The sequence below is a fragment of the Oreochromis aureus genome, linkage group 18 (assembly GCF_013358895.1).
Source record: "Oreochromis aureus strain Israel breed Guangdong linkage group 18, ZZ_aureus, whole genome shotgun sequence".
Taxonomy (NCBI): Eukaryota; Metazoa; Chordata; class Actinopteri; order Cichliformes; family Cichlidae; genus Oreochromis; species Oreochromis aureus.
The window spans coordinates 14,020,426-14,043,754 of NC_052959.1; the positions used below are offsets into that span (position 1 = coordinate 14,020,426).

Sequence of the window (23,329 nt, forward strand, 5' to 3'; positions counted from 1 at the left end):
CTTCAAGCAGCCATATTATTACAGTAAGTGAATGAGTCAGGATAGTGGATGGACGGCGTGTGTGGTCACCCCCACGGATGGTCTGTGGGAGTGACCGCACACTTCTCCCAAAGGATGTTTAGTGCTATTCACCGAGGAAAAACATCAGTAAACACACTACCTTTAAACATACATCCTGTGAGCTGCTCCCACACACACACACACACACACACACACACACACACACACACACACACACACAATATCATCGGGCAGCAGTGATTTCATAATAAAAAAAATCTTCGTGTCCAAAGAACCAAAAAACTGCCGCTGCAACATAAGAAAACCTGCGGCACACAAAGACACAGATGCACAAGCGACTCCCTCTGTGCTCTGTTTATCAGGCACAGGCACATCGATCATCCTTGCCTGGTTACCCGGGTAACCCTGTTATTATTCAAAGCACAGAGAACCAGCTTGCAGAGAGGCTGGCGTGTGTATGTGTGTGTATGTATGTGTTTGCTAGGTAGTGAGGATTCCCACTGGCTCGCAGGCAAAGGAGCCACTTTTTCAGGTGTCTTCCATCCTAGCACCATCCCTGATCTGCATACCTGTGAGGCTGGACAATGACAGCACAACACAACAGCACAACTACCACTACGATATCTATTCACTTCTATTCATTTCTATCATCTACCACCACCAACGCAGCACCTCCTCACTGCTCCCACCCCTCTCATTTTCATTCAGCATCTTTCCTTCATTTTTCTAACCCTTGCTTTTGCTGCATTTCATTCAACATGCACCCCTATCTGCTTTGCTCGCTCTCTTATTTTTCATTCACACTCTGCGGCTCCGAGGCTCATTCATAAACAGCACCACTCCTTACAGCAGCAAAAAGAAGGGAGGGGAGAGGGTGGATTGGAGGGAGGGTTGCCCCTACTGACTTACTGACTGCTGCATGGCGAGGGCTCCCTGAAAACTGAAAGCAGCCAATGCAGAAGCAGAGAGGAGGGGAGGGTTCGGTAGCAGAGGAAGATAGTGGGAGAGTAGAGAGGATGGGGTAAGAATCTATTCGCCTCAAGCTACACTCTCCTTCACCACCTCTGTTCCCCCTTCGTTCTTTCATTCAGTCAGTCTTTCATTCAAACCACCCTCCATTCACAGAGAATGCTCCTCTTCTTCTGCAGTTTTTGTATCTGCTGAAGATTTTTCAGCTGATCTAAAGAAAAACATTGCAGAGGTGTTTGTGCGCGAGGCCAGAGGACACTGCAGACAAAATAACCTTTGCTGCCTTTGCTCAGCAGCCCCAACTAACATAAAACTTATCAGAGCTTGTCTGTGCCTCGGGGACTAAACATTCAACACAGAATCAGGTCACTAATAATTACATGAAGTACAGATACAACCTAAGGTAAGGACAGGAAGGGACAGGGTGGACTGAGCTGATACAAGCCTATCGTCTCAGGCATGCGCCACCTTCAGACGCCACAGGAAGAAAGGGTTGCAATCAATAAAAAGGAAGGGCAGGCGTGAAATGGTCGAGGCCTGTCTCTGGATTTTGTTATTGCTCTGAAAGCTGGCTGTTCCTCACAGCTCTGCAGCTGTTGTTATTCCAACAGTGGGGAGGAGCTGTGTGCACGCACCCATGTGCTTGTCTATGTAAAAACGGTGAGATAAGAGAAAAGGAAGGCTCGGAAATAATAAAAAAAGAGACGAGGACGAGTGGAAAAGTGAGCAGCTGCCAAAAAAACAGGCAAACAATACAAAAACTGCAAGAAGTGAGAAATGAGGGTTGAACCTCTTGTGAGCACAAGCGTATCTGATATGAGCTGAATCTCCTGACAGCTGCTAAGACATACAGTAACTCCTGACTTCACAAATCTTACTCTACCACACACTCCCTGTGATGCCAGTGATTTTCCATCCCATCAGCATTTTCAGTCTGTTCATTGAATGTGCGCCTGTTTTTAATACAACAGGAAGAAAAATTATGATTACCTTCACTAAAGGTGTCCCTGCTACTGCTGAAATTACATCCTGCTTCCTATTCTACATGCTCCTACATCTCACAGGTTCTGTATAAAGTTGTTTGAAAAAATAAGTCGATACCCATAGAAATAAATGCCTTTCCTTTTACCTACACTATATATCCAAAAATATTTGCTCGTCTGCCTTCACACACATATATATTTGAGTGACGTCACGTCCTAAATCCATATGGTTTATTATTATGTGGGTGCACCGTTTGCAGTTGCAACATCTTCGACTCTTCTGGGGAGGCTTTTCCACAAGCTTTGGAAGTGTGTTTATCGAATTTTTTCAAGAAGTGCGTTTGTGAGGTCAGACACTGATGTTGGAAGACTCCCAGTCTGCGCTTTACTTCATCCTAAAGGTATTCAATAGGTTTAAGGTCAGACCGGCCTCTGTGCAGGCCGGTCAAGTTCTTCCACACCAAACTCGCTCTTCCATGTCTTTTTGGACCAGACATGGTGCAGTCATGTTGGAACAGGAAGGGGCCATTCCCAAACTGTTACCACAAAGTTGAGAGCATGAAATTGTCCAAAATGCCTTGATATGCTGAAACATTTGGAGTTCCTTTCACTGGAACTAAGTTGGGCCCAACTCCTGAAAAACAACCCCACACCATAATCCCCCCGCACCAAACTTTACACTGCCAGAACCGTTGTCCTGGCAACCGCCAAACACAGACACATCCATCGGACTGCCAGAAGGAGAAGCGTGCAACGTCACTCCTGAGAACGCCACTTCTCTAGAGTCCAGTGGCGTGCTTTACACCACTGCATCAAACATTCTGCAATGTGCTTGGTGATGTAAGGCTTGGATGCAGCTGCTCAGAATAGAAACCTGTTATATGAAGCTCTCTGTGCACTGTTTTTGAGCTAATCTGAAGGCCACACTTCAGGTGCTTTCAATTAACTCTGCAGAAAGTTGGCAACCTCTGTGCATAATGCCCCTCAGCATTGGTTTACCCCACTGTGTGATTTTACATGGCCTAGCACTTCATGGTCGAGTTGCTCTTGTTCCAATTCGCTTCCAATATTTAGTAGTGATAAAATTTCATGACTGGATTTGTTGCACAGTAGCATGCTGGAATTCATCCACAAATGTTTGTAGAAGCAGTCCGCATGCCTGGGTGGTTGATTTTATACACATGTGGCCATGAAAGTGATTGGAACACCTTAATTCAATGATTTGAATGTGTGAGTGAATAAATTTGGCAATATGGTGCATCTGCTAGACCTAAGTTGACCAATAACCTGATGAAATGTCGACTTCTAGTTGATATTCAACTCTTAGAAGGATGGCATCACATCGAGCTGAGATCAGACAGGATGCAGAATTCAAAGAAAGACTGACTGCCCAGTTCCTGAGGTAGCATGGTAATGAAGTATCAAAGACTCTCCTGAAAACCTTCTTCAGAATCTTTGATCTAAGTCAAACATGAAGACTGTTACTGTAGCCCAAACACAAAACTCTGACGTGACATAAAAGGCTTTTTTCCATGTTTTCTATGATGGTCAAATATGTATGCATCTTAATTTGGATGCATATCCTGCGATGAAATAATGTTGGCTTAGGATTTCTTTTTACATCAAATGGTCACCTTACAGGATGATTTTCCTTCACTAATGGACAAATTGGCAGTTGTTTGAAATCTACACATCAGATGAGCAATTTCTTTAAAATGATTTTAAGTTCTTTTTGAATCATTTGTCAGAAACATCCACAACCCTTTTTTTCATCAGGCCTTAGAGAACATTTTAAATCTTGGCATGCACTTGTGCCAACTGTATCGTTGTAAGGAGCTTCCAATCACTGACATCTAATCCTGAAAACCTGATTATAACTTTATAGCTCTGAATGTGTGGCTACCATACAGAAGAATATACTTTCACCACCAGATTTACTGATTGTTTCACAGGACTGCAGGGGTTACACACTGAGGATATCAGGTTGGCATTGTTCAGTTGTGTATGGTTTGCATCCATTTGTTAACTTTGAGGTAGGTCACTCCTGATCTTAGACATCACCTTTTTCCAATAACGAAACATTTCTATCCTAATCATAGTGGCTGACTGTCTGGATGACAATGTTCTCATCCATAATGCACAAAGGGGTTACAGGTTTTGGACTAATTTCCACCACCTCAGTAAAATCACCAAATGAGGAAATCATATGCACCCATATGTAGGACTAAAAAATGTGTGACCATCCTAATAGCAAACATTGGAAAACAGGCACATCAGTGGGAAGAGAAAGTACAAGTGAGGCGACAGCAGGTAGAGAAAGGGGATGTGAGACAATGAAGACAAAATAGTGTAAGTAATAGTGTTTGCTAATGCTACCCAGTCATATTCGCAGTGTTAACCCCAATGTGTGACCCACCTGCCACTGGGACACAAACTTCGAAACAAGAGCTGTAAATTTAAGTCAGAGTCATAACATCACAAACTCACCACCTCCTATCATAGGTTTTGATGTACATTTTATCTAGACAAATAAATGTATATAAATATGTAACAGTACATACTTGAGAGGGTAACTTTAGTATGTTATTACTGCTGCCCACCTGCAGTACCTTTGCAGCCCACCATGGGGCCCACACTTCGAGAATCACTGGTGTAGAAGAAAATATGAGAAGAGAAAGGAGAGTATAAGAGGTTGCATTGTGTGTAGTAATGTTCTGTATATAAAGACATAGTGTCATTGTAGTCAAGGCAGGGGGGCAGAGATAGTCACTCAACAGCTGACTGAACAGTCACACGCGTAATCTTACAATACTTCCTTTGTCAGTAAACACCCCTTACATCACCCCTGGGAACTCAAAGCACCCAGAAATGATAGAGCAGTGATGTCAGTGGATGGGCTAAAAAAAGGGGTGCAACACTGAGCATATAGGGAGATGAAACAGGGAGATGCAGACAATAAACAAAGAGTAAGTCAGAAGGTTAAAAAAAACCTTTGCAAGAAAAATTTTAATAATAAATGATCAAAACTTCTATTGATTAATTTTGTGGTATACATGTCAAGAACTCAAAGATGACCTCTTGAAGAACTGTGCTGTTTCATTATCACTTCAAAACACAAAGATATGTAGTTTACTATGAAATACAACTGAGAACAACAATAGCTAACTACCAAGAAGCTTGAATGTGTGTGTGATAAGCACATCTGCTTAAGAATTGGTTTAAACAATTAATCAATTATTATAGTAAAAGCAAAAATCTGCGGATTTTTGTTGTTGTGTGTGTGTGTGTTATTCTAAGAAAGCTTCAGTAAAGTTTTCATCAAAGCTTCCTCCTGCTACACTTCATTTTAATATTCTTCTGATGTTTAAACACATGCATGCATTCAGTATGTAAGTAAACCTTCGGACCCTCAGAGTCAGCTTTTAGTCTGAGGGGAGATCGCATGCCATGCCCTCTGTGTAGGTGCATAGATACTTTTGGGATACTACCACAAACACATCTAAACTATACACACATACACACACACACACACACACACACACACACACACTCACACTGAGGATAAAAGAGCCATTACATCATCGTCCCTCGCCTTGGGGAACGAGCCATGAGCACACTGACCACTAGGAGATGTGGGGTCATTACATCACTGGCAGCAGCCTGAAGCAGGCTGTAAAAGAGGGAGCCGTGTGTGAAGTGGAGCGTGTGTGAGCTGATCATTGCTTCGTATTATTGCTAAGTGACACACTGGTCAGTCGGGAGGGTCGGGGACTGCTTGATGCAGCGCTGTAACACAGACCACCCCAGGTCAGTTGACTGCAGCGATAACACATTATGAGGCCGCACACGGCTTTAAAAATAACAATTACTGAACCTGGGGTTCAGTTTAGTTTTTTCTGTTTGTTTTTTACCGCAGGAGCGTTTCATAACTGTAGCCCTATTCATAATCCAGCATGCTCCAATATCGGTGCTTTCACAGCAAGTGCATTATTACTTGGGGGTCATCCTTATAGAGATGTTTTTGAACTCTTGCGTTATTTTAAAGCAGAAGCAACACACAATGTCAATGTGCTTGAAGTGGGTGTCTGAAGTGGGCAGTGCAGCATCCAAGCAGGATGTGTGATTGTAAATGATCTTACCGCCTTGTTGATCATGAGGGACTACGGGATCAATACTGTATTTTGAGTATTCTTATGTAAAGCGGGAAAACAGTATCTATACTGTTAGTGGACATAAATGTTCATGACACCTCGAAAGAAAAATGTTAGAAAAGCATATGATCGGAAGGATAGAAACAATGGCTTTATATTTTCTGTCTGCTTTTAACTACTTGCAGGAAGAAGGAAAAAAGTTTTCTTAAAGGTACAGTGTGTAAAATCTCACCACTAGATGTCAGTAGATTGCAGTCAATCCAATTCTGTTTTCTTTCTCTTTTTTCTGACTTGGAAACTTGGAAACTCTCATAAGACGAGAGAATATAATCAAACTGTTTATCAGAGGAAAAGTGTGATTTTTAGGATACTCTACCCTAGCATTGGCTAACATTAGCTTATAACAAGCTGTTGTTGTGGTTTAGCCGGGTCATTGTTGGCTATCCAGAGTCGGGACAGTTGCATAGAAGAGGATGAGATGAAGCAGAAACATCCTTAATTGTGGTTCATGCCACCACACCTGACCAACGTTTATCGGCAAGGTAAGGTTTCTGGCTTTTTATTGCATGACGCAACATTATGACTGCACCTCGCACAATATCACCAGACTTACATTTTTAAGTAGAAAAGTAAAACACCACAGATTGTACAGCTCTTACCTGGATGACTGCGCAGGCACCAAGACATTAGAGTTCAAAGAGTTCAAAATGTGTTTTTATGTAGTTTACACCACATTCTCACACCAGTGTCTGACAACACAGGTTGATGTTAATTCATTTACTTTCAGATGAGAGGAACCCCTGAACACGAGATTATTACAAACTCGACTAATATCAAAAGGCAGAAGTAGGTTACCAAGAAGGTGGGAAAAGAAAAGACGGTGCTGGGAAGCCTGCCTTTAGAAGTGACATGTGAAAGAAGCACAGAAGGAGCAAACAGGTAAACAGAGAATGAGAGATTTCCAACAAGATGTGATACGACAGTCTACAGATAAATGTGAAATACTGTGAAATACATTTTTTTTTTAAAAGATAATGGAAGGACAAAGACATTAAAACTGCCAACAGGATGCAACAAAATGTTCGAGAGCTCTCTCATGCATCTCCCTCTGTGTGTCTCTTCTCTTTCTCTCCCAGTGCTGTACAGACTATCTTAATGGAAATCACCTCTCCATCTGAGACAGATGAGTGGCCCCAATCTGATTAGTTATTTACCTTCCTTCCATTTCCCTTTGTTCACTCATTAACACACAAAAACCACAGCGGCATTTCGAATCTCTCTTTAAGTCTGCCCTCCTCTACATCAAGTTATGCGCTGGTTTTTGTGTCGTGACTTTACAAATGAGTGTGGCCAGTGCAGTATGGGCATTTAAGAGATCTTTACCACACATGAGGGCTTCCCTGTATAGCTAAGCATCTGTTCACGTGTGCTGTTGAAGAAAACGCCACACATGCTGGGTCATAAAAATGCATGAGACCGAGAGAACAGACACGGAGACATAAGAGCTCCCAAGCGATATAATGGCTCTCCTTTGGGTTTAAATCAGCACAAAGAACGTGTTACCTGGTGCAGTGTAATGCAGAAGAGGAAAGAGCACCTATTTTATATCTCAGACTCTAGAGCCTCAGAGCCCACTCACGCCTCTGCTGTAGGTGGTGCCTGTGACACACGCCAAAAAAGTGAGGCTGCATACGATAGTTCTAACTTATAGCTTAAAAAAAGAAAAGCAGTGTCTAACTAGCAGGGCGACAGGCCATCAGCATCCAGCCTAAAACCTCTGAGCCTAACAAATTTATCTGAATAAGGCATCATCAAACCACAAAGCCTTTTGCTGAGAAATCAGTACCCAACTTTAGTAGGTTTGGCTCCCCCGAAAACACAACAGAAAGCTGCTGTCTCTCCCTGACACACATTCAACAAACCCCTCTAACACACAAAACACCACTGTGCATGCATCACCCAGGAATACAGCAGCCCTCTGTGCCTCTCAGAAGTAATAACAGCCCGATAACAAACAACTTTAAAGGTGCAATTTCAGCTTGATGGACTTTAACTAAAACTAATTCTGGTGATAGACAACAAACAAAACTCATCTGCAGTATTTAGACTGTCCAAAATCTTTCTTTGTAAGAGAGGTTCATTAGTGCATCAACTAAAAGTGTACAGCCGTATTCTTGGTCAGGAAAAAGGGAAAATAATATATACAAACATAAATTATTTCTCTGGCTTCAAATAAATATCATAACATCAAGAAAGCACTACCATAATTGTTCTAACAGCCAGATGCTAAGTGGTTCTGCAGCCACATGCTTTATGCTGACTTCAGTGTATGCTGAACAGCCAGAACACAGTGTTCGCTATTCAAATGTTTATGTGTGACAGAGCAGCAGGACCATAAACAAAACTGTATTGCAGGTGGTGTGGGGGTGTGGGGGGCTCAAGTAGATTCATCTTGATACAACAGTGACATCTTGTGGGCACTTATAAAAATGCTACTCCAACAAAATGCATTTAACACACCAACCACACAATCAAGTGTTGCTTCTCTTAAAAATAAAGCATAAAATCCACATTATTCATATAAGTATTTAGTATGACCTGCAGCAGTGTTTTTAAACATAACCTGATAGGATTATTCTCCACTAAATAATACGAAATACTAAATATCTTTATAAAGGAAGGATGGTTATTCCTGTTTCCTTTTACCAACGAGTCCAAGTACTGAAATTTAGCACTCAGTTCATTATGGAAGCTTGCTTCCACCACTGACAAAAACAAAACAATGTTTTTTTCATCCACAAGTCATAATTTCAGACTAGCATCTCAAAACTTTGACTTTAAATTTCAAGCCATTAAGTCAAAGTTTTAAATTGATCTTCTAAATTTTAAGTTAATTTTTCATTAGTTTGAGCTTGTCAGCCATGACTTATGAATAGCAATTTTACTTTTTGTCCAGTGGCGGAAACAAGCCTCCATATTTCATCATAAGAGTAATTTATCAATTAGTTTATAATAAAACATTGTCTTTTGTGCTATTAAAAAATATATGTATATATGATATATATATACCAAACAGCCACAACATTAAAACCAACCCTCTCTTCAATGAATGATAGTGATTTCCTGCAACAATGCAAACACTGGCAACCCTCTCTTCAATGAATGATAGTGATTTCTGACACAGTGCAAAGAGTGCTTAAAACTAGTTGAAGGAACAAGACAAATAGCACAAGATGCTGGTCCGGTTGCACACCCAAAGGATGCTCTACAACTTGCAACTCACATTGCCAAAAAGATCAACTGCTAACATCCCAGTATCCAACAGCACAGGACACCCCAGAGGTTTTGCGTCCATGCCTTGCTCTCTGGCACCACACCACACGACATAAGGCAGGTGGAAGAAAATCCTCATTTAGCATGTGTATTTAGATTGTTTTTGAGTCTCACATTTTGGTGTAAATGTGAGGAACCACAGCACAATAATATGCAAATGTATGCAAATCAAATCAGATCATCTACTCCATTAGAAGAAGGTTTATGCTCGTTTATATCGTTCTCGAGCCCTCCTGCTCGCAGGATTCTGTCAACATAACAAATGAGTCACAGTAACAGACACCAGCGTGATGATATAACGTTTTATAAACACTGAAGATGTTTTTTTGTTTAAAATAAATGTCGCAGACGCTGCACCATTTGCCAGCTTTCTGATGTACTGGGTTTTATCATGGTTGTTGGTGTTTAAAGAAAATTGGCAATTTTCAGTTAATACCGAGCTCCAAGTAAAGGACCCGATTTAAAAACTCTCTTCACATGCAGCCACATGTTAACTGCATTAATACTTTTCATGTCAGAGTACTCAGGCCGCTTCCCCGACGCCAACACGTCGGCACATTTCTATGCAAACGGCTGCCTGGCTGGATTTAATTAATAACAGTGATTATAATGGCAGTAATGACAACCATGAGGGTGATATGCGACAGTCGTGATGAGAAACGCTGGCAGGGATTTGTCCCTTTATGTGACAGCACACAGCGGAGAGGTGACAAGAAGCGGGGGCGAGAGATGAGGCCCGACATGTGACACAGATCTGCCATTCAGATCAGGATTTCCGACCTCTAATTCTCCAGGACGCTCGCTCCGCTTCCCACAAAAAAAAAGTTCATGTGGCATTTTTCTTTTCCTATGTACACCATATTGTGGTAATAACGAACAAATGGACATGTTACAAGTAAAAATAATACAAAAAATAGAGAAAACTACCTACCCAGTATCAGTATAGAGTCCTCTTTCTTTACAAATTTTTCCAGAATGTGCTGGAATTTGGCGAAACCCCCCAACCAGTCATAGCACTGCTCCGTCGTGTATCTTTCATCCCAGTAGGCGACGTCTTTGTACCTGGAGTTGTTGTCTGGCAGGTAGTCCATATTCTCTGGAGCATGACAAAAATATGTAGCATAACACTGTGTCAGACTATAACAAGACTTGTTTTGTGTGAACCCACTCACACTTTAACCCACTCACACGTCGGGCGATCGTGGCTCAAGAGTTGGGAGTTCGCCTTGTAATCAGAAGGTTGCCAGTTCGAGCCCCGGCTCGGACAGTCTCGGTCGTTGTGTCCTTGGGCAAGGCACTTCACCTGTTGCCTACTGGTGGTGGTCAGAGGGCCCGGTGGCGCCAGTGTTCGGCAGCCTCGCCTCTGTCAGTGCGCCCCAGGGTGGCTGTGGCTACGATGTAGCTTGCCACCATCAGTGTGTGAATGGGTGGATGACTGGATATGTATAGCACTTTGGGGTCCTTAGGGACTATTAAAGCGCTATATAAATACAGGCCATTTACCATTTAAAAAATTAAACTACTGTCCAGTGACGCTGCAAGATCTTCGGCAGATCACAAGCATCCGATAAATCTGTTTTAGGTATGCAGTGATGCATTTCACTGTGCTTTTTCCATTTCATTGCGGTTTCAGCATTGTTGTGTTGTTTTTAGGTTGTCGTTCTTTTTCTGTCAATTTACAGACCAAATGATTGGCTGCAAAAATAATCACCTAATAAAATAAATAAAGTAATACAAAATGTTATGACTGCCCAGGTTACTGTAAAATAAATTGTGATTTGTTTTTACTGTGACTCTCAGCTTTACTAGAGAAAAAAAATCTACTGGAGGTTTTGTCTTTAATTATTTCATTACTTTTTGTGTTTGTATTTTTCGACACATTATAGGCCAACAAGTAATTTACAAAAGTTTAAATTCCCACAATCATTTGGCAAATACAGGAAATCGCTTTTGGCACAACACCGGTATTCAAACTGTTGTGACTGATTTGTTGACCCTATAATTTGTCAAACATCTCTCATGAATTACATATTTTGAAAAATATTTTAACTAGGAAAAAAAGGGACTGATTATAATGTAGAACACAATCAGAGTCAAAACGATACCTGAAAAATAGTTGGGGTTTTTTTAATTTTATATATTACACCTTCATAAATCCTGTTTACTACAGCCTATTTACTAATATAAACACGTTTATTAGACATTAAAAATAACATATACCACTTTTTGGCAGGATCGTGCATAGACCCGGCAGACAGCAACACTGTAGTGACACAACGCCAAAGAAAAACACAACAAACAGACGCTACTTCAATGTTGTGTCAAACTCTTGAACTTCCCTCGCCACCCATTCAGCGACTGTAGATAGAGCGCATGCGTGGATGCGGCGGACTACCTCTCGCAGTCAGTTCAGTTTGTTCATGTAGTTGACAACAAAAGATTGCACAAAATATGACAGTCATTTACCTACTTACTTTTTTTCTCGTTTTGTCGTTAACTTCAACAGCTTTGTAAAAAAAAAAAAATTACATTAAAAAGGCCGTTTCCTGGGTGGGAATGAATCCACGTGTTAACAGAAACAACAGTCGTCAGACCGAGTGAGCTCACTTTCACTCCCACGTTTCTATCAAAATAAACCTTGGTACTACAGAAAGTAGAGTGAGCCCCGTCTTAAACTTCCCTCATTTGATAAAAATCGCTTGAACAGAAAAATGTTGTCTCTGAGTTTTTCTATTTCTTACGAGTCAACGCTTTAAAGGAGGCGGAGCGATACAATTCAACACTGCGGTGTCTAGAGTTGTGTTGCTTTCACGTACTCTTTGTAAAATCTGTCAAATCGCCACGGTGCATTCAAGCGATCTTCGTTTGTTACAATAAATGAAGAAAACGTTTTATACAGTCATCGGTTTGTTAAAGCTGTCCTTCAAATTAAGAAGAAGAATGCATAGGCATACCTGGTATTTGTTCTATAATCTTGGTTTCTATAATTAAACCAACTACTAAAGGAAGAGAAAATGTGTGTACAGCATAAAATGAGTCCAAAAGTGATTTGTTTCCTTTCCCGCTTCAAACTTTAATTTGAAGAACAATGAAAAATGTTTCTCTGTACAATGAGATTCTTCCTATGCTGTCCAGATGCCAAAAATCCACATATAAAGTAGATATATAGAATAAATTATAAGTAAATATATATATTATAGTTAAGAACAAGCTATTTAGAGACAACTCAATGGATATTTATATTTTAGATTTTAAGTCATTTAAAAAAAAATTATAATTAAATGATGATTACTTATCAACCCTCATATGTTGAACTATAAAAAAACATAAAAGCGTTTCATGACGAGGTGGCTTTTAAAGAAAGAATGATCACATTAACAAAACTGAAATAATTTATAGAGAAGTATGTCTGCAAAGGTTCTCAGTCATCCAGGTCATCGTAGTCTAAGGAGCTTGGAAAGAAAAGCGTCTGGACATCTTTAGGTTGCTTGAAGACGTTTCACCTCTCATCCGAGAAGCTTCTTCAGTTCCAGTAGAGAAGTTCCTCACAGGACACACAAAGCAAGGTCAGCGGTGGAAACCAAATTCATATTTTGTGCTACATTTCTTATTACATTATGTGCTGTCTGTTCTCAGTTAGCTCAGCTGAATACATTTGTACTGAAGAATAATGCCCAGTCACAGCTCTTTTGTTTATCAGCTCTGCCCGTGAACACCGTCTGTGTTGGTCAAACAGCTAACCGCACCCACCAAAAAGAAAACAGAGAAAAGATTGCATCTGCAAGAAAGTTTTAATCATTAAATTGCACTTGTATCAAAACAGTTTCCCTGGAAATGAATAATTTCAAACAGGAAGAATGCTGAACAATGTGACATTTGTCTTCTTTTTGTTGGTATTTATTCCACCCTGATTACCAAATCATGGTACACATCAAGGCATACGCCTTTAATGTAATTACCGAGAAAACAGAAATTAGGTTTTAGTTATTTTGGGGAAATTCTGATTAGTCTTCTTTGCTCCTCTCACCTACTACAGCATTATGCAGATGTAATGTTGTACTTTCCCCTGCAGATGGTAGTATAATACTGCTATCTTAAACGTTTTTGCTTCTTACTACCTGCTGCAAGAAACCCAATAACCCTGCTGGTTCCATTTAAGTCTCTGTTTTGGTGATTTGTTTGTTCGCAAATGAACAGAGTAAACACTCACAGTCTCTGAACGTCTAATATAACTTCAAATACAGTTATCTTATATTAATTCAATTCATTTTTTTAAAATAAAAGACAGTCATCATATTAAGGGTGTAGTGCCTTTTTTTTTCTCATAGTGAAAAAGCCAAACTGATCATTTGAAACAATCCATGAGATTATTAACACCAGTCTTATATGTATTGTGGACACTATCAGCTTCAGGCAGCTCTGTAATAAGGCTAATGGTGCAACTTGAGTTTAGGAGGAAATTACATAAATTCTTGCTGTAGCGCTAAATGTTAATAGTGCTCCGGCCAAATGCTCAGAAACAGTCAATTGTGAGCCCACAAAAATATTACAAATTTGTGTGGGCTCACATTTTCTAAGTGCCACATACTAATGTACTAACCTGCAATCTAGGCTGACCGTGGAAAAGGCACATGTAGTATGCTGCCCACTAAGAGTATGTCATGAAGGGTCCTGCATGAGTGGAACCAAACAGAACCCACTCTGGTTTAATGTACGCCTGCTCCTGCCCACATCGTTTCACCATAAAGCCATAGTGGTCCCATATGTATTATATTATATATTATAACATATAATATAATATATTATATTAAAAATACTGAACAAGACTGTTAAATAATATAAATTTACCATATTCTAAAATGCAGAAAATTTTATTTTAAATATAGTTTTGTAGCTTTAATTTACAAGAGATCCTGTGAATTTTTGTATGCTTTATGTTAAATAAAAAGTGTGTAAAAACTTAAACTTACAGAAAAGTACTGTTATTAGTTGGGTTTTATTATGTAATTCTATCTAAAACATTTTGGAAATTTAATCCATATGTAATAAAATGATATATCACCCAAAAAAAAGTCCTAATACTATTGCAGAACTAGTAATTGGGTTTATAATTTATAATTTATTATTGTTTTGTGATGATAAAAAAAATACTGTTTACATTTTTAGGTGTAACTTTATATAAACATTTCTGATATCTTTACTATTATCTTTACCTTAAAAGGATCACTCATTTAAATGTAATGGATTCCTAGAAAATGTTATTGCATTTACAGTGTCCCGTTACAAATGGTATCACCTGAACTTTGATTGTTAGGATATGTTTTCCCATAAAATCGTATATTTAATGGATATGAGCCTTTGCAGAGTTATACTTGTTAAAATATGAGTTTTACTTTTTTAAAATAATCTCATAGTATTTCTGTAATACAGCATTAATACACTGATACAGTACTTCAATCTGCAACCTGTCATTAATGAACAAACACATCTATGTAAAATTACAGAACCTATTACTTTACAGTTTATTTTTACTCATTGTATTCATTTTTTAATATGTATTTACAAACTAGAATAAAAGGTATTTAATAGTATTATCTATTAAATAAGTGCTGTATAGTTGTGAATGTATTTCATGTTATTTTACTGGAGACGTGTTAATTCAGTCAGTTTATGTAATTTTATTGATTTAATGAACAGGAAAACGTTAAAAGTGATCAGAAAGTTCTGTTACATGTTTGAATTGTTTTATTGATTGATTGATTGGTTCACAGTGAACTACACCTTGTTCTCCTGCAATTATATGTAATTGCCAACAGAGTCATGTCATTATCAGTTTAACTTGTGTGTCCCATTTATATGAGCCAGTCCAGAATGTACACGCAGGCATTGTTAATGTTATGGAGTCGTTGTGTAGCTGTGAACAGAGGGGTCTCCACAGGACCCTGAAACCTCAACCGTCATTATTTCTTTTTTTTTTTTTTTTTTTTTTACCAGGAACGTGATGTTACTGATGTTATTGCTGTCTTCTGTGGCCCGTTTGTCTCCTTTACATTACATTATAATGTCTGCAGGCAGCAAAGAAAAGTAAATGCTGTTTTATGTGCACTTTAAATGCATTTGAAAGTCTAATTTAGTGACTTGATTAGTTCCCCTTCAGTTATGAAGCAGGTTGACGCAACACATGGTTAAACTGAACTTACTGTGTGAAATTTTGAGAAACATCTGAAAAAATAGTCCATCCACTCATCCTCACATTTCCCAGCTGGGCTCGTTTGACTCGTGTGTGTGTGACTTAAAAAAACAACATCAAGAAATGACTGTAACCAGTGCAGCCTTACTGTGGAGCAGCCTACACCGAAGCTGCATCATTATGTAACCTCACTGTGAACAAGGTACGATCATTTTAGTGATTTGCAGCGGGAGAAGCCGCAAAACAGCAATTTCTCGAGCTTTTCGCTGCAGGAAGTGGAGTCGTGTGAGGAAGTGGAGACAGATAACCATGTCCAGTCCAGTCAGACCCGCGCAGACGCCGGGATCCGTCTTGTGGAGATGCGGAGAATAATTTGCCACAGATTCCTCTGCATAGTGGAGGCACTATCACAGACCACGTGAGAGGAATATTCAATGACGGTCCCCGACAGACCGGTTCATCTCTGCTGGCACTCCTCTGCTGGCTGACATGGACTCCTGGACGCTATACACTCTTAGCTTTTCAGAAACGGGCGAAGAGGGAGGGCGACACTCTGTCTGAATGTAACCTCTGATCGCTTTTCTCTTCTTTTTCAGTTCTTTTTGTTTCTTTTTCGCCCCTTTCTTCTTCTTTTCTCCTCTCCGGCAGTTAGAGGGAGTATGGCTTGGCCGTGCATCAGCAGAGTCTGCTGCCTGGCTCGTTTCTGGAATCAGTTCGACAAATCGGACCTCTCCGTCCCGCTCACCATCCAGAACTACTCGGACATCGCCGAGCAGGAGGTGCGGTCCGTCACCAAGCAGGTCTCCGCTTCGGAGCGCGCACCCGGCAATAACTACACACCAACTCCGGACACGCGTGCCAAAGGCTCCCCTCATGCGCCCGCGGATGGCACTGGGACCCGAGGACCTTTCAGGTCGCGGAAGGAGCCCAGCTACAAGCCCCGGGAAGACTACCACCCGCCGGGAGTACCTTTCCCCAGCGTCACCCAGTACAAGCAGGATTTCAAACCGTGGCCCATCCCCAGGAAGGAGAATTTCCCGTGGATTAGTAACGAGGGGAGCAGGGCAGACTGTGTGTCGGACAGCCCGGTGAATACTTACCACGTCCAGGGTCAGCCTGGGGAGAGCCGGGGGGAGAGAGAGGAGAGGGGCAAGGGGCAGAGATGGGGGGAGCAGCAGGTGATGGAGGAGAGCAAAACCAGCTCCTACAGGTCTGAGATCCTCTCTCACCTTGTTTCAGCACCGAGCGCTGTTCACAGCGCGTGTGCCGGTGATGTGCTCATGCCTGCTTTGATGCTTAATTAGACTCGATTTATTACTAGTTCAGCGACATCCAAGGTCGAGCCAACAAGCCTGCGTGGAGACGAGGGCTCATTAAATAATTCTCACACACGTTTCATATTCGTATATGGGACAGCGCAAGTATGGTGTAGGATTTGTGCTGGCACTGTATCCCATCTATATGGAGGTCTGTGTTTTTCAACCTTTTCTAGCTTTTAATCCTTTAAAATGGGATTTTTTTTTAAAAGGTTGATTCATTTGAATACATTTCAAAGATGAAAAAACCAAACATATAACCCCCTCAGATACTTCTCATGACCTCTGGTTCATCTAGACCCCCAGGCAGAGTTAGTATATACACTTTGGGAATTGAATTCATACTCATTACAGCCAAGATACTGATAAACGCCCACATGTTTCATCAGGACTCTTATTCTGCAGTTTGCTGCATCAGCTGTTAAAGAATGGAATATATTAAGCCCAATCCATATTACTAGAACATTATTTTGTTTAATTTCTCCATTAATTCGGTCTTTGGTGTTACTTCATGCTCCAGAAGTCCCACTCCAGCTTTGTCACTCTACTCATACACTTCTCTACCTCCAGGCAAGAGTACAGGCCTTGGACGGGGGTGCGACCGGCCAAAAGTGCGAGGAAAACCCCCCCAGCTCAGTACTCCAGCCCTGGGACAGAAGCCACTCACGTCCCACGTGAAACCAGCTACCAGGCTGCCTATAGGGGGGAGGTCGGCAGGTCCACGGGTCTGCATCAAGGAGAGCACGTGATCCCATCCGCTGCCTCCAACATCCAACCTGCCGCCGTCCCCCAGCCTGCCCCCACTGCCCTTCAAGCCTACAGATCGCAGAGTCCATCCAGCCTCCAGCAGAGCATCCTGCCTGAGAGGACCGAGCTCAGTGGAACAATCAAAGGAGAGGTAGGCGCATAATCATTGAGTTCAAGGAGCCATACTTTATGTCTGAAGTTTAAAGAAAACCACACACAGTTCATTGTTAGAGCTGCACGTTTAAATCCAGGCTCGCTCATCCTGAAAGTCATCTTCACTCATCTCCCCGGCGGCCTGTTGCTGTTGGGGCATCACAGAAAAGTGATACAGCATTCTGTCCCTGAGAGGCTCAAAGTGACCCAGCTGTTTAAAACAGGCCATGTACCGTGTTAGGTAACAGTGCTGGTGCTACACTCTCTACTGTGGCCTGAATAAAACTGGGTTGATGAGGACAACAAATTACATGTGTAATTCTCTGAACTGCAGTCCAGTTCAGTCAGCGAACTGACTGACATCTGTCTAGAAATCAGTTCTGATCATAGCAGCAATGAAACGTGTGATCCTATAATCTTTGCTGTTATTAAAAGAAGCGATCTCTCTTTATGACACAGCACAGCAGTGCTTCTCTAGATATCCAGTGAAACTCCAGTGATATCATATACATCATATACATATAAATATAATCATATCCTCTCAGATTGCAGATTTATAGGGCTTTGCCTGAGCAACAACCACACAGAATAACTCACAGCTAAATTATAAAGTGATGCTCAGTATGGGTCATATAAGGCCTGAACAATGCAGATTTTAGGGAGAAAATTCATTATCTATTTATTCTATATTTCTATGTATAGAAAGTATGTTTGAGTTACACTGAATATTAAACTTTTTGGGTCATACGTACTATATGAACAAAAGTCCTGGGGCTACTACACATTACACATACAGGAGCTGCTTATCCTTGGAAACCAATGCCATGAAGCTCCCAGTGTGCAGTTTTTTGTGCCGATGTTAATGCCTGAGAAGGTTTGGAGCTCTGCAGCTGTTGAGTCAGCGGCGAGTTGCAGACCTATATGCACTTCACACAGTCTGAAACTTTGTCTCTGGGTTGCTGTGGTTGCTAAACGCTTCCACTTTGCAACAATATCACTCACACCTGATGGTGGAATATCGAGTAGAGAAGTACTGACTTATTGCAGCGGTGGCGTCCTATTACACCACCATGCTGAAATTCAGTGCACCCATTCTTTCACAAATGTCTGCGAAGACCGAATGCATGCCAAGGTGCACAGGTGAGGCCATGTGACTAAAAAAAACAAACACCTGAATTCAAAGGTTAAGTGGTGTGGTTCAAGACTTATTCTGTGATGCTACTCTACTGCATGTGTTACAGGCAGCACTATGCTTCAAATATATAATTTCTAAAGTATCATACTCTTCTTCTTCATTGGTTTCTCTAAAATAATATTAACTATAATAAAACTGGTGCATATCTGACATAAAAGTACTGAGTCTGCTGCCTAAATGCTGTCTCTGTTCAGCTGTCAGCTGATACTTAGGGAGACAGTTTTTGGGGAATCTCCAGATGTTTAGTGCCATTCCTCTCCTCCACCCTCACCACTCAGTGCCATCTGCCACTGGAGAGCTGGGCAGCTGTGGGCTGGACCCGGTCAGGTCAGCTCATCTGTGTTACAACAGCTGCCTCAGTAACATCTTAAGCCGACTGGTTTTCAGGGAAATCTGACACACGCGCTCTTCTGGTGAAACGAACACATGGCTCCCACTTTAGCAACTGTTTGAGAGACTCAGTTAAAAAAAACAATTCATGCACGAGAGCAGAATGATATGACTTTGTAGTTATTTGCATCACTTTCTGAACAACGCCTGGTCCGTTAAGCTGCAGCGTACCTCGGTTTTGCTGTGTGATGCTAATGGAGGTTGAAGGGATGGGATGTCAATGGCAGGACACAGACTCTAATAATAACACTGGCCCAGTTGGAGTGAGAGTTCAGGGCACATTAAGAAGAGATGTGCTGCTGCCAGTGGGCCAAGCTTCAGAAAGAGTGCAGTAGATATTTCCTGTACATTCTTATTGTGCAGTCTTTCAGCGTTGCGTGCACTTTGGCATTCCACAATCTGTCAGTGTGACACAAGCCCAGCCTGGCGGCATTAGATAATCCACACCGGTTACCGATGGCCCACTCATTGCCGACTCATTTATTGACTCACTAACCCCCTGCAGACGTGTCTGACCAAGCATTACACGTCCCACTCCAGTACACATTATACTGGGTCATAGTATTCAGCTGGTATTTGTCCATATCTGGTGTTTTATCATCAGCATCAGCATCAACCATCTTCATTCAGCAGGCAGACCGGCAGCTCATTAAGAGATGTAACGGTTAACTTAATGGTAATCTGCTCCTGATGAAAAAGGAGGTGGGCAGCCATAAAACTCTCATTACTCTTTAAATCAATTTGTGCCCCCTCCCCTCACCTATAACAGATCAAATCCGTCTCGACAGACAAAAGCCGGCTCTGATTTCATGACATAAAAAACAAAACAGCGATGCCTTTTTTTTTTTTTAAGACGAGTGCTGCGTTCATCTTGAACTCACTGAACTTGCAAACCCAATTTAACGCATCCCAGGGAGAGGAGGTGAGAGAATGAACCTCAGTTAAACCTGACACCCAGTTAGTTTGCAGCAGTGTGTGTATGTGTGTGTGTTTGTGGAAGCAATCATTCCTGGCAACTGCATCGCAAGGCAAACAGATTTGTGAGGACGGCTTGTATAATCTGCAGTGTGTGTCAGGGATAAGCAAGACAAAACCACCAGTGCGCAGAGTGAAAACCACGGCAGGAGCGCTTGTGACAAATCCTCAGTTATTTCACATTTAGCTCACAGGCAGCGAGCAGCCTCCTGAGATTTCTCTCCCTTGTAGGTCATTGGCAACCCTTCATAACTTGCGACTACAGTGTATTAAGAGCACTACGTTCTTCTATGGCAGGAAGAGAGATGCACAGTCGAGTCAATGGCTTTAAAATGCATGAAGCGGATTAAATGGCCTGCTGGGAAAATCTAACCTAAAATTTCCGGTTACCTCCATTTACTCATTTGGCAGGGGGATGGCAAATCCCTGCATTGGAATCAGATTTTTCCACCTCCTCCTCTAACAGGCTCGGAGAGCGATCAGAAGTTGTTGTGTGTTACAGTCGTAGATGGTTTTCTGATCAGTCAGCGTTACCCCATTTATTTCCCTCCTTCGCCCCCGTAAGTCAGCCCTAAGTGTCTACAGTTCTACATGTGTTATTTATTTTTCTCTTTCCTCCCTCATTTTTGCCAAGCTGTCTCCCCCTGTTCTTTCACTTGGACGTCATCCTCGTTCCCACGCTGCCCAGGACTACAGAGGCTGTGTCCGGTGCCAACTTGGCACGGCTTATATAGACAAGTGAGGATTGTACTAAAACCAGGGGAAAGGCAAAAGAGTGAGGGGAAAGCGACTCAGACGGGGAGGGGGGAGGTGGGAGGGGGGGGGGGACACTGTGTGATAGATAAGTGATGGAGATGTGGGGGGAGGGGAGCAGTGTGCACCATTTGATGGATTATCTGTTAAAGTGCAATGTTGCATTGGGTTGCAGTCTCGTTTGGCACCAATCTAATTTAGGAGAGAGGCAGACCTGGCTGCTGCACAGAACAGACAGTGTGTGTGTCTGTGTGATAGTGTTGGGGGCTGAAAACAGTCACACAACAACCCAACTTGCTAAACAAAAAGTGTTGCCTTCCCTGCCACCCACAAGGCTGTGTAGTCAGACTCACAGTGGAGCTGGGACCACAGTCTGAAGGGCTCTCCAAAGATTTTGTGCTCTGATTGGCCGACAAAAACCTGCCAGACTTCAGCTAGATATGCAAGTAGAAACTGAAGAAGTCTGGGCCCATTATCATGGGCAGATCTATTAATTGTTAGAGAGAACAGAGTGTGGTCAACGTCTCCATGTTTTATTCACCAAAGCCCAGATTAAAAGTCTGGCCTGATTTTATTTTCCTTTTTGGGGGGGGGAGATGGGGGGAAGCTGCCATCAGCAGAACAGATCAGCACTAAAGAGGGAAAAAAGCAACCCAGTCCACACTGCTAGCATTCTGACAGCAAGACCTGATGTTATTTGACAGCTCAGTCCGACCAGTCTCCTCTCATTTCATGGGTGTGGCGCGAGCATCACAGCTGCCGCACTCGCTCCCATCTCCCTGACCACTTTAGAAGACTGCTGTTACACCCTCGCTCTTTATCTGTCTTGCAGGAACATCTGGTGAGGACCAAACTCCCTCCAAACCCTTCTGCTGTCTTTCAAAGCGGATCTTCGAGGGTCTTCAACATCTGACGGCTGCTGCCATTCTGCTTTGAGTCGACACGGGGAATGTTCTCACTTCATTCCACAACACAAGAATCTATGCAAGGGAATGTATTGTTTGGAAGGATAGGGAGCCAGACTCAGCATCCCAAATGGAGATAGTTAGACAGCTCTTTCCTCCCCCTGTTGCAATGGAAATGAACATGCATGTAATGAAGTAGATTTTTTTGGTTGTTGTTTTTGCATAAACGCACAAGAAACTGGCTGCTCTGTGTGTTGGTGTGTGAATTTGTGCGTTGGTGTGTGTGCCTGCTATTTTGTCCTTTCACTGAACATAAAAAAAAAAACAAACAAAAAAAAAAAACAGAGTGTGCACCAGTGATGAAGGACCTTTACCTGCGTAGACTACTGTGTTGCCCTTTGGTGTTGCTAGAAATCTGCTTGAAAATAAGTTATTTCCTCAGCATCCATTTAGTTTGTCATTTTGGAAAAAGTATTAGTTGGTCTCAATTTTTTTGTAAATCTGTTGTTAAAGAAAAAGAGCAAATGAGTAATGTAAGATAAATGACAATAAAAGATAATTAGCTAGGTTGTTACTTTCAGATGCCTCCTCAGTTGTATTTCTTCCTCCCATTGTTCTGTTAGTCATGTTTACCTTTTCAGTCTTGATTGCAAATAAGAGCCTGTTAATCTCTCTGGTGAACTGAACCCAACTTCTAACTCACAGCAAGAGTGAGCAATTACACTTACTGGTCACTTTATTAGGTATACCTTTTCAACTGCTTGCTAGTTCAAATATCTAATCAGCCAATCACTTGGCAGCAACTCCGCGCATTTAGTCATGCAGACATGTTCAAGGTGACCTCCTGAGAGCAGCTTCAAGCCGAGCATCAGAATAAGGAAGAAAGATGCTTAAAGTTAGTGATGCTGTTGGTGCCAGACAGGCTGGGATGAGTATTTTTAGATACTGCTGAGCTGAGATTTTCCCACACAACCATCTCTTGGGTTTATAGAGTGGACCAAAAAAGAGAAAACATGCAGTGAGCTGTAGTTCTCTGGATGAGAATACCTTCTTGATGTCAAAGGTCAGAAGAAAACTAAGTTATGCAGAAGAGCATCTCCTAATGTACAACTCATGCAACTCTGGAGCAGATGGGCGACAGCAGCAGAAGACCACACCGAGTGTCACTTGTGTCAGCTAAGAATGGAAACCTGAAGCTACAGGTCACATGGGCTCAACAAAGTTTGACATTCGACGAGGAAGTTCACT

At 41.8% G+C, this 23,329-nt stretch overlaps 2 protein-coding genes across 2 annotated transcripts in view; one reads left to right on the plus strand and one right to left on the minus strand.

The window, feature by feature from the left end:
- ece2a (endothelin converting enzyme 2a) overlaps positions 1–12,239 on the minus strand; it is a 96,068-nt gene extending 83,829 nt beyond the window's left edge. The window contains exons 1-2 of the mRNA XM_031743756.2: positions 11,932–12,239; positions 10,389–10,553 (exon numbers count right to left, since the gene is read on the minus strand). Of these exons, the coding sequence (XP_031599616.2) occupies positions 10,389–10,548 (160 nt within the window). The 5' untranslated portion in view covers positions 10,549–10,553; positions 11,932–12,239. The remainder of the gene's footprint in view (positions 1–10,388; positions 10,554–11,931) is intronic.
- A 3,628-nt stretch (positions 12,240–15,867) lies between these two features.
- On the plus strand, positions 15,868–22,643 carry map6d1 (MAP6 domain containing 1). Its single transcript, XM_039602656.1, has 3 exons — positions 15,868–16,857; positions 17,534–17,861; positions 22,009–22,643. The coding sequence occupies exons 1-3, from the start codon at positions 16,307–16,309 to the stop codon at positions 22,087–22,089; spliced, it is 960 nt and encodes a 319-aa protein (XP_039458590.1). The 5' UTR covers positions 15,868–16,306; the 3' UTR covers positions 22,090–22,643.
- Positions 22,644–23,329: the final 686 nt, after the last annotated feature.

Coding starts and splice junctions, on each gene's coding strand:
- map6d1 (XM_039602656.1), top strand. CDS start 16,307: ATGGCTTGGCCGTGCATCAGCAGAGTCTGCTGCCTGGCTCGTTTCTGG. Junction 16,858..17,533: donor AGCAAAACCAGCTCCTACAG/GTCTGAGATCCT, acceptor CTCTACCTCCAG/GCAAGAGTACAGGCCTTGGA. Junction 17,862..22,008: donor GTGGAACAATCAAAGGAGAG/GTAGGCGCATAA, acceptor TCTGTCTTGCAG/GAACATCTGGTGAGGACCAA.